Source organism: Pinus tabuliformis, chromosome 4_1 (assembly GCF_031772625.1).
Source record: "Pinus tabuliformis cultivar Carrire ecotype Pingquan chromosome 4_1, CPIR1, whole genome shotgun sequence".
NCBI lineage: Eukaryota > Viridiplantae > Streptophyta > Pinopsida > Pinales > Pinaceae > Pinus > Pinus tabuliformis.
The window spans coordinates 418,542,678-418,558,918 of record NC_142303.1 but is presented as its reverse complement, the minus strand read 5'-3'; the positions used below and the strand labels follow the sequence as shown (position 1 = coordinate 418,558,918).

At 36.8% G+C, this 16,241-nt stretch overlaps 1 protein-coding gene across 2 annotated transcripts in view; it reads left to right on the top strand.

The window, feature by feature from the left end:
- Positions 1 to 16,241, top strand: part of ISA1 (isoamylase 1) — a 255,664-nt gene that overhangs the window by 68,025 nt on the left and 171,398 nt on the right. For both annotated transcript variants that reach the window (XM_089419849.1, XM_089419848.1), the window contains one exon: positions 7,114 to 7,205. In XM_089419849.1, the coding sequence (XP_089275975.1) occupies positions 7,114 to 7,205 (92 nt within the window). The remainder of the gene's footprint in view (positions 1 to 7,113; positions 7,206 to 16,241) is intronic.

The following is a 16,241-nucleotide window of genomic DNA, read 5'->3' as shown; positions in this document are numbered from 1 at the left end:
CATGCGAATAATCTCCCAGAGTGCTATTCTCGGTGTATTGTAGCAGCAAGGCGGCCTACGTTTTATCTAAGACGAGGTTTCAGGTGAGCCTAGGGGGCTTCTGATATACCCAGAGGGTACGTGGAAGGCAGTCCGTGCGTGGTTCTGTCTAATGTGCTACTACTCGAAGGGGTACCCACAGGGGTTACAAGGGAGTCCAACAAGCGTGACCACCTCTTGTATTTCCTACGTGCATGCCTCCCCAAATCCACAGGTTTATGCGCTCAACGACATATCCCGTGGTTTAAAGACGCCAAAACACGTCTCTAGCCTAAAAAAAAATTCTGCCAAAAATGGAGGTACCACCAGCCCTGGAAAGTGCTCTGATACCACTTGTTATGCTCTTGACCTGCAAGAAATTCCAAAATACCAAATATGCGAAGAAATACAACCCAGAACACATAACAAAATGAGAAAAACAAGAAGTATTTTATTATTCAGAGATGAAAGCAATGTTCACTTTCCTCTTCGAGGGGGCAACCTCCATCAAAGTAGAGCTCGATTACAAAATAAGACTCGATCCTATTACATAAATAAAGGGGTTAGGGTTGGACCCTAACACATGTGTCCTTTGATCGTGTTTGGTCGTGTCCGGGGAACGTGTCCATCGTGTCCCTATTATGGGACACATGTCCCTTGATTTGATGTCCCATAAAGGCCGGCTTTGGGTCATTTCTCCCTCACTTTTCTCTATCTTTCTTGCTGTGGGTGTGTGGGAGAGAATAGCAAAGGGTTTGGGAGCATTTTGGAGGTGATTTGTCTTATTTACAGGTAGAGGGATGAGTGGTTGAAGGGAAAGACAAAGATGTGGGATGTCTTTCCTGATGATATGGGTTTGGACAATAATGTTGGATCTTAATGAGCCAGTGCTAAAGCCTGTCACTTTTGATGATGGTGATACTGTTGAGGGGTCATCCTCCACACCGACAGATGCAAAGATGACATTAGATACAGAGGAGGAGGATGCAGCAGAGGAGAGCAGTGGTGACCATTATGATGACAATGATGCTGATTTTGATGATGATGATTGATGACTCATGAGATACCTACTGCCTTGAGGCTTGTAGTTGTTTTGTATTTTCTATTTCTATTTTCCATTGGCATTGCTACTACATATGTCACACATTTTGATTTTGATGACTTAATGAGAAAACTGTAGTTTCTTGTCTTTCTCTTATTGGATCATTGATGAATCTGTCACAATTGTATTCTATGCATAGTGTTACTTTGTAAAACTTACATCTAGATGAAGATCTATGTTTGAATCAATTAATTTGTATCATGATGAGAATTTGTGTAAGAAATATCTAATTTTTAATATATATATATATATATATATATTGTGTCCTATTTCAGGGGGTTGGAATGAACAAAGTTCGTTCTTAAGTTAAACACTCTAAAAGGCTTGGAATATGTAGATCTCCATTGAGGATACAAGAATATATATTAAATGTATGAATAAGAATGATGTTACAATTGAGAGTGAGGGTCCTGTATATATAGCCAGGTAAGTACCCTTTCACGAACGGTCATGTCTGTAGAGACATGCCTCTTCACTACTAATTATAAGTTAATTAATCATTGTTTATGTCTATTATTATTTATATTATTTTTACTATTTTTATATATATTTTATTCATAACAAGGGTCAACGTGCCCATGTCGAACACTCGAATCCTCGTGTCCTGCGTGTCACGTGTCCTCGTGTCAGGTTACTTAGTGCGGAAGAGAAGTCAATGGTGTCTTGCAAATGGATCTACAAGACATAACATGCAATAGATGGCAACATAAATAACTACAAACTGACAGTTAAGAATAGAAGGTTCTCCCAGAAAGAGGGAGAGGATCATGACAAGATGTTTGCTCCAGTTGTCAGGTACACTTCTGTTAGAACTATTATCATTGCTTTGAAAATTGCACCAGGTGGATGCAAATATCATTTTTCTCAATAGAGTAATTGAGGAAGAAGAAGTGTACATAGAGATACCTTAGAGCTTTGAGGTACATGAGAAGAAGTCTCATGATTGAAGAAGGTTTTGTACGATCACAAGCAGACATGTTGGGCTTGGTATTCTTGGATTGATGGATCTTTGATGAGTCTTGGTTAATCTTGTTATTATATGATTTGTTTTTAACGGAAGTAGAAGGACTCATGTGTCAGAGGGAGCAGTTGTGGCAGAAAGATTTGCTTCCATAATAGAGGGAGTAGTCAGGGAGCCTTGTTTTAGCTTCAAAGGGAGTTTACCTCTAAATTCAAAATGATGAATTGTTAGAGTAAGGGAGCAGCCACAATTGCCACAACAAAATCTGTTACAGAAAGAGCTCGTAGTTAGGGTAACTAGAAAGTAGCCATGATGATGGACCTAGTAAAGGAAGTCGATCAGTTTATGGTTGAGCCAAGGCATGTGGCTCAACATGTGTTGAAGTACTAACATGTTACAGTTGGCCCTGACACAACTTGTTATGGTTTGAGATATGTCTCAAATAGTGAAATATAATTGTAGGGATTCACAGATTTAGATTAGGCAGAGAGTGGAGAAGACAAAGAATTTATTAGGATATTGCTTCAGTTTGGGTTCTGTTATGATTTCTTGGATGAGCAGGAAGCAAACATCTATCGCACTCAATATTGTAGAGGCCAAATATATTGCAGCTTGATTGGCAAGTTGAGAAGCAGTATGGCTTCAGAGGCTACTTGCAGGATTATCTTGATCAGGTGTAGGTGATGACCACGACAATAGTATCGAGACGTCGTACAGAAGGAAGCAGTGTGGCTTTAGTACTATTCTACAGTGAAGCAGTTTGCTGACAAAGCCTCTATACCAAGATGAAGTCTATATACTTCGAGGACAAGCTTGGAATGATTGAGCATGTCTCTCTCAACATGAGGGAGTAATGAAATTGCAGCATCAAGGACATGCATTCTCCTTGTGTCAATTACGATCAGATTAGGGAGAATGGTCCGACAGAGGATAGTCATTCTTCCCGTGTCAAGTAAGTTGACTAGAATTAGGAAGAATGGTCTTAGAGGCCCAGAATCATTGAGTTGAGTGGGTGACTTTCAACATTAGGCTCAAATTACTCTCCGGATAGGTTGAGTGAACTCCTTTAGCATCATGGCTTAGAATGAGGCCTTTGGATTTGGGATTAGATTACTCAAATGAATTGAGTGTGTCCCTAGGGTTTCACCATGAGTCAATGAGATTGACCAAGATGATGGTGAACCAGGATTAGTCAGTATACCATGGGCCAGAGGCGCCGACCAGAATCATGGTGGCTAGTTGATGCTAAAGATGTACCATGTGTCAAGAGAATCGACCAGGATTATGGTGAGGATACACCTTAGGTACTGTAATTATAGTAACTTGTTGATGCTATTGATTTATCATGTGTCAATGTTGTTTGAGCAGAATTATGGTAATTAAATGATGTTGATGATGAATTGTTATAACATTTTCATAGAGAAATTTGTCAACATGAGAACATCTAGATAGTCATTATGAATACCTCCCTAGCTAAGAGGGAGTGTTGAATTTTGTAGCTATGGTTGGTCTTCATAATTGATATTTTTGGCCCTTGAATTATGTAAGACATGTTCTTCATGTCGGCTTTAAGATAAAAAAATTGAATTTCTAAAAGTTGGATTTCCAAATGTCAAGTCTGCCCTCCAAAAGATGAAATCGGCCCCAGTGAAGAGACACGCCCATTTGGGCACTTGCAATGCCTATATATAGGCCATTCGATCTCCTCAACAAAGCAAGAATTCGACACAATTCTGAGGTAGATTTCGAACCATTTGAGGGGGAGATCAAGACGAGTTTGAGGCAAAATATAAGACGAATCTGAGATGGTAGTAGACTGAACATCTGAGATGGCATCAAATCGAACCTTTGTAATGGTAGCAACACCGAATCCCTATGGAAGGTAGCAGGTTGAAAATATGAGGCAGAATAGAAGGCCAAATTGCATCCTTATATCTCAAAGTTTACTAAATTCTTGCGGAGCAATTAGTCTTGACATAAGGGTAGTTTGACCAGGTTTGACCATAGTGATGTTGTTGGTCAATTTGAACTTGTACTTGGTTAGAAAGATTTAGATGTATCTCCATTGAATTGAACTATTTATCTAAGGAAAAGGTTGTTGGGATTTGTGCCCCATATGGGTTTTCCTAGGGTAAATGTTTGTGTTCTTGTTTGGCTGTCTCTTTATGATCCTATTGACATTTTGTTTAACTATTGACATCCTCTGTGCAATTCCTTTATGATGAATATGAATGCAAGAAAATATTAACCTAACAGAAATTATAAGAAGTAATTATCAGTTTAGAGGATGCTTGAAAAATCAACAAGGAGAATATTTATTTTATATATGGGATGGAAGTGTAAGAGTATTTAATGGAAAATGTTAAGTATGGAAGGGATATGACTATGCTAGCCACTATGATTTCCTAGTAGTACCTAGTGGTCTAGACTAATGCACACTTATTGAAAATAAATTATGTCTTCGGATGGTTAGACATAGTAACAAGGTAACATCTTTACCAAATTAAAAGTGAGAAAAGATCCTTCTAATGTTAGCATCTAAACAAAAAGTTAAATCCTTAGCACCATTTTGAGGTAATGGAAGTCACACAATGGAAAACTTGACCAATTAATCATTGAAGTTGCATGAGATATCATCTAGCACATTTAGGATCGAGAGAATGGGAACTAATATATACCACTGTGCGTGAATGCCTGATGAGCACAAGAATGCAACTGATGAATGAAGAATAGCAGGTCTAGGATGATGAGCAAAAAATCTCATCAAAGCAGCAAAAAATACACCCATATGAGTGTGTCTTTGAGGTAGTAGCCTGAAGGGCAACACAACCAACTCCAAATAGGGTGCCATGCCAAGACCCAACTTGCATGATTCCCATAGAAGTTCTATCTATCAAAGGGGAAACAAACTTTTAAGTTTTAACTCTCCCAAATGGTTCAACATATGAGTGACCTAGACACCTTAAAGAGGTGTGGGGATGAGATGAAATCACATAGCCTAAATGGTCCTTGGATTAGCAAGAAATGTGGGGCAAATTGGAACCAATGATAAGAGGATCTGCCATGGGGTAGAATATTTTAGGCATTGAACAATCCATCTCGGTCAAATTATGACCTTAAGTTGCAACATCAATAAGATCACGACCAACTGTGAAAATTATGCTGCAGTGATTGATTTATTTCTCCTACTTATTTACAATAATAAGTTATTTACCAATGCTTTAGTAAATATCAAAATAATTTTAGCTGCAGACTCACAAATTATGAATTGAGAAAAGCAAGAGAAACACCAACACGTGAACAATCACATTGACACACTTGTTTTTGGACAATAGTCCCTGGAAAAACCCAATGCGGGAAAACTGGTGCAACAGATCTGAGGGTTTCTATTATTGGCAATGAATTTTTGAATACAATCTGGATGCCCCAGAGAAATGGCAATCCACTTAGAGAAGATAACTGATAGAAAAATAGTGAGAATTTTCTCACACTGAATCTGGAGATTTTGCACTGGCCCTAGCACCTGGATGACCCACTGTACAGTCTCTGCATGAGCCTACGCAGTCACTGCGTGGCTTCTACATGGAGACTCCCTCTGACTGTGTCACCCTTGCTGCTGTTGCATCTGTTGCTGAGAAATTGAGATTTCATTTGTCAATCACCCACAGTGATTCCTGACACTGATCCTTGCTATCCCCCAGCTGTTCTGCGTCAACCTCCTCTAGTCGCTGCGTTGCCCCTCCTTGGCATTGTGCTGCCTCTTTGATCCTTCACTGTCTTCTTTGAAGTATATTCACTGGAACTGGAAATCACTTCCTTCCAGTACTGCCTCTGATCCTCATTGCTTGATCACTTGTTTGAATTCCTTAGCCAACCCTGCCCTAGGAATATCGAACTGACTGATCAACCCTCTGTATATTTGCAAATGAACCCCAAGCCTCCTTATACTTTTCTTGTTGAGACTTCAACGACTGAGATAAGTCTCTAATCAATGGCTAAGATTAAAAACTTGACTTGATCCGCTTTCTAGAACATTCTCACCCATATTTTGATTAATACCCATTAATATTTTAATTTTTCTAAGTTTAGACTTAGGAACCCCATTAAAAATATTAATTATTTTAATAAAATACAATTTGGGTGGAATTTCACCAAACGGTTTCTAGGTTCCTTAGAACTCATGTTCCTTAGCCTCTCCACCAATTTTCATGGCTAGAGCACATCCGATGCTACCAAAGACCAACACTCCCTCTTAGCGAGGAATGTGATCTAGCAACAATGTCCAACTGCATGCTGCTCTGTCTCTGAAGCATCTCCTTTCCGCACTGTTGCTGCCACCAACACTCTGCAAATTGTTCATTATCCATGGAGTTTGTAGTTTGCTATCTATATTTGGGAGCTGTTATGCTATATACTAATTGAAGTTTTTATCTCTTTTGACGTATTATGTTGTGTTGATTTATTATCATATGTGTTTATATCTAATTCATTGTCTAAATGTCATGGAATTGAGAATACCTAAAATTATCAATATATCAATATATGATGTTCTTTTTTTGAATGCAAAGTTATTTCCCAAGTTCTGTTGAACCTTTGAAAGGTTATCCATTTTTGTTTTTCAGTGTGCAATTATGATCTTTCATATTTTGAAACCATTTTCAATATTCTATGGTAGGAGTACACAATGAATGAAAACTAATGCTTTATGTTGAAGTTTAGCTAACACTGTTTTTTTGTTTGTGTTTTGTTTTGAGGATTTTGTCATATAACTTTCATATGGCAACTATCTGCAAAAGCTATCAATTGCACTTTGAAAGTTACTTTGTTACAATGTTTCTTATGAAAGATGCTGAAATTTATCGATGATTCCATTGGTTTTGATATTTACATCTTTTACACAATTTATATTAGGTTGCTTGATATTAATGAACTCGTGTATAATGTAAAATATGATATCAATGAGTTTATTTATTGCTTATGGGCCTAAACATTTGTCTCAATTGATTACATTCTTTGTTCTTTTTATGCACAGGAATTGGGAGTCAATGCTATTGAGCTCATGCCTTGTCAGGAGTTTAATGAATTGGAATATTACTCATATAATCCTGTTATGGGTGATCACAAGTATGTTCTCAAAAGTACATTGCCGAGTATTTTTTGTACTCGTAGAACATTTTTAATGAGAAAAGTAATTGCCACAATAGTTATTGTTTTTGCAAATTAGTGTAGTGAATTGGAATACTACTCATATAATCCTGTTATGTGTGATTACAACTCTGTTCTCAAAAGTACAGTGTTGAGTACTCTTTGTATTGTAGAACTTTTTTGATGGGAGAATAATTGTCACAATAGTTATTGTTTTTGCAAATTATTATGGATTTTTGAAATTGCAATTGTTTAACTCATTTCAAGCTTGAGTATTACTTGTATTTTAGAACTTTTTTGATGATAGAGTAATTGTCACAATAGTTATTGTTTTTGCAAATTATTATGGATTTAGAGATCGCAGTTGTTTAACTCATTTTAAGCTTTGGATGGAGCTTCTTTTCCTTATTATGCCATGCTCCTTTTTTTATTTTATTCTTCCATATTATATCGTTCATTATACATGTTTTGGTTGGAAAAGTTATATTTAATAAAGGCGATGATGTGACTTAATAGTTTTAGGTAACAAATGTTGTACTTTAGATAATCTCTGTTTCTTGGATTTCTAGTTTAGAGTGGCACAAGAATAGAATATATGAAGCACAATGTGTACACAAGATTGCAACATCCATAGTAACTCAAATACACAATAGGAATATGTGTTGATTTGGGGTAGCATCGGATGTGCTCTAGCCACGAAATTTGTTGGAGAGGTTGGGGCACATGAGATCTCCAATACCCAGAAAGGGTTTGGGCAGATTCTAAACAGATCAAGAGATGTTAAAATAATTAATATTTTTAATGGAGTCCCTAAGTCTAAACTTAGGGAAAATAAAATATTAATGTGTATTAATATGAATTTGTGTTAGAGTGGTCCAAAAGACATGGATCAAGCCAGATCTAATCTTAGCCATTGATTAGGTACTTAATCTCGGCTGTTGAGATGTCAACAGAAAAAGTATAAGAGGATGCTTGAGGGGCACTTGGAGAACACACTGAGGGAGACCAGTCAGTTCAATTTTTGGAGCGGGGTTTGCTGAGAAATTGAACTAGTGGTTTGGAGAGCAGTCAAGAGGCAGCAAGTATGGAATAGAGAGACGGGAGATCAACGTAGAAGAGGCAAACACAGAGCCAGAGGAAGCCACGTAGAGGCAGCAGAGACTGCGCAAAGCCAGAAGGGCCTACGTCATCCACGCAGAGGCTGTAGGAGTGACGCAGAAGCCCAGAGAGGTTGCGCAGAGCCTCAATAGGCTGACGCAGAGGGTTTCAGGCTGACGCAGAGGGTTTCAGGCTGTAGCAGAGGCCAGTAGGGCCCATGTTGGGTTTAGGAAAGTGCTGGAAGTTTGTCTATCTGTGGGTAAGCCAGTTTGGCACCCTGTTGTACAAGAAAATTGCTGAATAATAAAATCCTCCCTTGCTGCATTGGTTTTCCCACATTGGGTTTTTCCGGGGACATTATTCCAAAATAACTGTGTCAATGTGTGCATATTTTTTGTTTCTGTATTACGATGTGATATCTGCAGCAATATTTATTTTAGTGTTTGTTGAAGTAAGTAAATTGGTTGCTGCAGTGGTAGAATTTTCACAATACGAACAACATCGAATTCTATTATAGAGGCATTGATAGCTACAAATTTTTTCAATACTACCATTTCATGTCATAGAGTATGGGCATTGTGCATTAATAGCTATAGATTTTTACATTACTACCATTTCATGTCATAGAGTATGGTCATTGTTATTTGTTACCACTCTTTCAACAGGAATATCCCAATTTTTTTGAGAAAGGACCACGCCATTTGTAAGCCCAAATGTGTGCAATCTATGGCCCTATATGCTGTAAAAATTCTACTGCAGTGAACTGGTAATTATTCTCTTATCTTTTAACAATTATTTGTCCTAGAAAATTAATTTACTAAAAAATACCGAATAAAAACACTACTACAATATTCACCAAATAATAAACCACAGGAACTGAGAAAACACACATAAAAATAGACACCAAGATTTTTGGACAAATTGTCTTTGGAAAAACCCCAATGCGTGGAAAACCAATTCTACAGATGAGGGTTTTATTATTCTTTAGCAAATCTATAATTGAAAATTACATAAAGTGCTTGCTGTAGAATGGCAAAGCTCTGAAAAATATTTTTCTGCACTTCTACTGACCAAATTGAATCTTTGCAAATAAAATTGGCCTCCAACTGACAATTGACACTTCCTAAATTTGCACTATCCAATTGGAAATGCGTACTATCTTTTCCCACAACTTGCACTGCCTCCAGAAAACTGATCCTGCAAGTTATTCTGCCTCTAGTTACTTGCACATGCCACTTGCACTACCTCTACCAATTTGCTTCGACAACTGGAAACACGAACTCGCCCTCTAACAACTTGCACTGGTAAATTCGGCCTCCCTCTACAAAAATAATTCACCCTCCTCCTGTCTCTTAGAACTGGAAATCACTGTGAAGAAATCTCTTAGGAAAATATCCTCAATCGCTGATGAAACCCATGCTGGTGTCCTCCCAGGCAATGTGTCTCACACACAAAGCCTCAACTCTCCCGATAATTTCAATCGGTAACAAATCCTCCCCGATCAAACAGATCCGTAACAAATCTCTCTCGTGTAGTCAACATGCCATCAAACCTTTAAGAAATTTTCCTTTACAAACACAACACTAATTGGTAGCAAACTTTCAATTGTACATAAGTAAACACAAACCTTCGGGGTTTTCCAAGCAACTTGATGTTGCTTCTCAATTTATCATAGTAGGACTTCCAAACGAATCTTGACAGAAGATTCCTTAATCATACATATTCCTTTCCTACTTCACATGCAGCAACATATTCTACAAATAGATCTTGTTTTTCTTATCTCAGCAAGTCCTCAAACGCATTCTCCAATTTTCTCCTTTCAAGGTGTCCATCGTGACTATAATATGCCCTCCCTCTTATCTAGGGACTTTATTTGATGAAGACAAGAGTGATGTGTCATTCTCTCAGTCATGGGCTTGACTAACACTTACGACTGTTAGTCCCTGCCTAGTGCATGACACATGAAGTAGAGAACTATATCCATCACTCCCTCTTAACCAGGGAGGATCTAATCATTCCTATACAAGGAATATTCCCAAGCTCCCTCTTAACCTAGGCAGATCAACTTCTATTCTATGACATCGGAGAATCTTTCATTGCTTCCATCCTTCTCATCAGAGTTATCATGACCATCATCATCCATGTAACTTTCTTCATCAGGCTTATCAAATGAACATCTTCACCATCTTGAAGATTATGCACCTGCACAACTTAGATAGCAAGTACAACCAAATCTATAGGAGCATGAAGTTAACCATATCAGAATCATATAATAATGGAAGCATTAAACATTAGACATTAGACATCAAACACCTAAATTGAGTTAGGTTCACCAACAACAAGAAACACATACTTGTCAACTTCTTGCGAGGGTTTTTGTCATAAACCCTAGACTATATCATCAAGACTTTGAGCATTTCAAACACGACAACCTTCATTACATCTAGGGTTTCAATGTTTCTTCCAGAGGTATGACATACCCTACTACAAAATATTCCAAACCCTAGAAGCAATTTAGACAAATATAGATCTACAATGCATCTAACTACTTTAGAATTCATATGTTAGACATCCTACTAAAATTTAGTGCAAAACCCTAGATTTCATACATGAGCTTTAACAATCAAAACCAATCATAGCTCAATTCAAAGTAACAACATGACTAGCTTCCACTAGGGTTTGTTGTAAACCCTAGATTTTACTAATTCTCAATAACCACAATACACTTTCAGATTTTATCAACTTTTCATAAATCCCAGATTATCACACTGTCATCATATATCAAAGATTTTAACGTCTACTAAAGTTTAGTTACAAAACCCTAGAATTCATAAATACTATCATCCTAGAGAATTAAACTTCGATTAGGGCCTAGTTCCAAACCCCAGGACTTATGACCATCAACAATTAGGTCAACACATATATCTAGGATTCCATCATGCACAAGCATATCATGATATGTGTTAGTCAAACACAAAGACACGGATATCAATATAAGTTAGACATATAACAAACTTGATTAGACTAGGGTTTGATCAGACAAAAACACATATACCAAGGATTTCATCCCTAGGACAATATTTAAAATAAGGGTCTTGTTCATAAACCCTACCAAACCCTAGGGTTTCAACACATAACACAACACACCCTAATTGACCAAAACTTCAAAGGTTTGGGATTTCTGACATCACCATTCAAGCCTAACATGTTAGGGTTTTCATAACCATACCAAAACCCTAAACATGACATTATCAAAGCATCAAACATTTTCTTTAAACTTCATCAATAACCCTAAGTACGCTACGGTTTCACATATTATCATCGACATACCGTTAAGTTAGGGTTTTACAGAGAACCTTTTTTTTTAGGGTTCCACAAGAATAATCAAAGACGTGAGGAGGGTAGATTTATCTAATGATGAATCACCCAATCAAGAATCTTTATGATTCAAGAGTGCTAGACACAACAATGTTAGTAATGTAGAATAGATTACCAAAAAGAATGAATATACCTTTATCATGAAGAGAACAAAGCTTATGGTCTAAGGCATACCTTTGTTTCTTAACAAACCTTGTAATCCCAATGCTTTGTCTTGTGAGGCCTTCTTTCATAATCCTTGAGTATTCAGTAAGCCTTTCCTAAACAAGGAAAATATAAATAGAAATGTGATTAGTATTTAATATAAACAAACTTAGATAAGTAAGGGAAACCAAATATAAAAGATAATACAAGGAGTAAGATACTTATCTTTGGAAATTGGTGAGGGCTCCCTCTTAATCCAAACTTGAGGGATACATAAGGGATAGAGTCCCTAACAAATAGGTCTTTGACTTCGGATCCTTCCATATTGTTCTTCTTTGGTGAAACTTCTTCGGCAAAGTTTGCTTGATCCATGTTCCTCCTTTTATTCCCTGGATTCTTAGGACAATCCCTTTTATAGAGACCCATCTTGTGACAACTGTAGCATTGTCCCTTTGGACTTCTTGAAACTTCCTGGAACAATCATTCGATATTTTCTCTTATTCACTCTCCTTGTTGATTACTAGAGATATTTTGACTCCTCCTTGACTGCATGCATTCCATCCACTATTAGGCTCATAGCCAAAATCTTTGTTTCTCTAAACTTTGCTTTCTTTGCTTCACTTGATTCATCTGTAGGCTTCTTTACTTTTCCTTTGACTAGATCCAAAACTTTATTCTTTTCGAGGATTAGATCTATCCTCTTTTTCCATGACTTGTAATTTGATGCTCCTTCTAATTTGTTCTCTCCCTTTATGGAGTTAGACATTGTCCTTGAAGGTAGTAAACTTCTTTCCTTGTAAGGTTTCCTTATATGATCCCTTGCTCAATTTCTTGAGATTCCTTAGTCTTCTTTCAATAGATTTTCTTTCTTCTTCACCTTAGCTCTGATACCATGTTAGAATATCGAAAGGCAGAAAGATTTTCTTATACTTGATAATTACTTGTGAGAGTCTTGTGTTCTTATTAACTTTCTTATGTTCTTCTTTTATCTTAGTTCATCAAGCAATTACCAAAGTGCAAAACCCCAATCTTGGGGAAAACCCAATCAATAACTCTTCCTTCATTTGTTTTCTAGAGATAATCGAAGAGTCTTGACTTAGACACAAACTTCCTCCACACCAAGTTAGCCCTTTCTTTTTTCAGCAGATGATCACTTTCCAATACTATCTTAGACCTAGTTGCAACAGCAGTAGTAGCAACACTTCGATGCAGTATTATCTTCGACCTAGCAACTTCGATCTTGTTAATTTTAGATAACAATGGTATGTTCTATGTTTATGTTATGAATATAATTCATAACAAAATAAATAAATATAAATAATTTAAATACTAAGTAATCAAGTAATGATTATGTTAAGAAGTCATTAGTTAAGTGAAAAGGCATGTTTAAAAGCCATGCCTTATCATGAAGGGACACCTGCCTAGTATATATGCGGGTCCTCATTGTAACATTCTACATCACTTGTGCATTTTTATATAATAAAGTATTATTACAAAATACCTCTTGTGTATTTTAACATTTAAGTCAACAAGCCTACAGGTCTTGTTGCTTCAGTGGTATCAGGGCCATGGCGCAAAATATAATCATGCGAGTCTTTGAACGTTGCTCGCCACACAAATTGCCATTACGTTCACGTCCTGAATTCATGAAGCGGTTTAGTAAAATTCAAGAAACATTTCAACGTTTAGAAAAATCATTTGGAGAAGTTAAAACATGTCGAATGGAAATCAATAATAAGGAAGATAATAGCGACAGTGAAGAAACGAAACAAGGTGAAGTAGGAAAAAAAGATGTTGGTCATAACGATGATAATGAAAATGAAGATATAATAGATATGATGAATATAAAAGTGATATCAATCAAGATGACAATTCCGATGAAGCTGATATGGATCAAGAAGATTATAATGTTGAAAACCCAGATGAAGCTGATCTTCATGTGGATGAGAATGATATAGTTCAAGATGATGATACAGATGAAGATGAGGTGGATGAGGACTATCTTGAAAAATGAGAAGATGAACAATATCATAACTATGAGGAAGATGCAGAAGAAGACATTGATGATGATGAAGAGGAATATTCGGAAAATCATAGAGCTCGCAATGACTCTATAATTGTTGATTTGTGCCAAGTAACAGTGTTAGGTACAGATAGTACTACCCCCCCTAAACCTTATACTGTTACTATGCCCAAGCAGGGAAAATGCCAGGATTTTGTGAAGGCTGTAAGCGTTGTTTGCTTCTTAAGAAATGATGAGAAGCTTTTAATGGCAAAGATATATAATCATAAAATAATTCGTTTCTTAGAAGATCCTTTTGATCCACTATCTCCTATAAGGGATGATCAACACCTTGCAGCATATAGGCTTTGTCAAGAGGAATCACCCTTGCTGGAATTTATGCATCGTCGGAAGGATGAAGATTACTTCAGTACTCAAAGTACTGGATATTGGAAACCTGTTGGTACACCTCTAATAACAAGGTTGCAGGATGATGTTCACACTAGAGCTGACCTTCAAGCAAAATTTCAGACATTGCTTGCTCTTTCGCTGCGAACCAAAAGCTTGCCATCCTTCACTCAAATGAACATTGCAAAGGAAAACGGTCATAAAGTAGAGGTTGGTGAAGATGTGCAGATGGAAGATCTTAATGATCAACTAAGTATAAGCAATGGCACTTTAGGTGATGATTTTGAGAGCTTGTTAAACAATGACAAAAAGACACATTGTGTTTTTAATTTACCGGGCCTCATTTTAGTTAATCACTAATCGAGTAAAATTTACTATAGCATTCGAGGTATCGAAATGGAAGGTCAACAGGAAGGAGGCTCAGAATGGAGTCGAACTGTGGATGATGAGATAGCAGAATGGCTAGGTACTGATTTTCCTCATCTGATTGCAGAACAATCAACAAAACGACAATATACAGAAGAATTATTACGTCATAATATTGAGCTACAAAGGCAGTTAGACGTTGCTACTGAAGCCCATTCGGAACTTACTGATGAGCTAATATCTCTGTGCAAAGACGCAGGATATCCTTAAGCCGGGATACTAGGCCAAAAAATACGAGGGTTATGATACAACAAGGTATTCAACTCGGTGATGACAAATTATTACGCTCTCTTAAGGATGCAATGGATAGGGTAGACACTGTTGTTGAACTCTTTCGATTGCTTCCAACAGCCACCTGACGCTGCCAATACGCCACAATCTGTACCCACAGGCCGCCTTTCTGCCAGCCTTGTCTGCCTCCTGTGCTCTGGTTTCAAACCCTCCGCCATTAATTCTGTTTCTGCTGCCTTGGTATCGTGCACTAGTGGTAGACACTCTTGCGACCCTTCACCATCGCTTGGCTACCGTAGACCCTCCTTCGACCCTGTCGTTTCCTATTTCCGCTAATCGTCCACATTTCGGTTCTCCCACCACAACGCTGCTGTGTCTGCGTTGTCTGAAACCGCTGCTGTCAAACCTTGTCAGGCGCTAAGTAAACCTGGGATGGGTGTCAAAACGTCACGTCCCCCTTGACTGTGACCATTGAAAGGTACATGCCATTTCGCACATGGTCATACGGTAGTAATTTAGCATATCACATAAAATAAAATAACCATAAAATAATTTAGGGAATAGAATAAAATAAAATAATTACAAGGTAGGAAATAAACATAAATTTAAATGATAAAGTTACTTTATAAATTTTTATAAAGTTACTTTTTTTTTTAGATAATTAGTATATATAAAAACAAATAAAATAAAATAATGCAAAACCATATATATATATATATATATATTAAAAAAAATTATATATAAAAAAAAATTCAAAAAATTAAAAAAAAAATATTGATAACCTTGGATTCAAAACAAGGATATTAGCGAATTATACAAACGGAGGTACCAGTGACGTCAAATTACATATGCCGAGATGACAAACACAAGATGAAGAAATTGTTAGCAATACAACTTTGAGGACAAAGCTTCTGAAGGAAGGGACAATGTTATGAATATAGTTCATAACAAAATAAATAATATAAATAATATAAAGACTAAGTAATCAAGTAATGACTATGTTAAGAAGTCATTAGTTAAGTGAAAAGACATGTCTAAAAGACATGCCTTATCGTGAAGGGACACCTGCCTAGTATATATGCGGGTCCTCATTGTAACATTCTACATCACTTGTGCATTATAATATAATAAATTCTTATTACAAAATACCTCGTGTATTTTAACATTTAAGTCAACAAGCCTACAAGTTTTGTTGCTTCAGCTTAAGAGCAATTTACTTCAATTTTCTTATTAGCCCAATATCAATTTCCAGATTAGTAATCACATTAACATGACAGTAAATGCAGATAGAACATAAATAGAAATAGTGGAAGACAAGCCAAGACAGG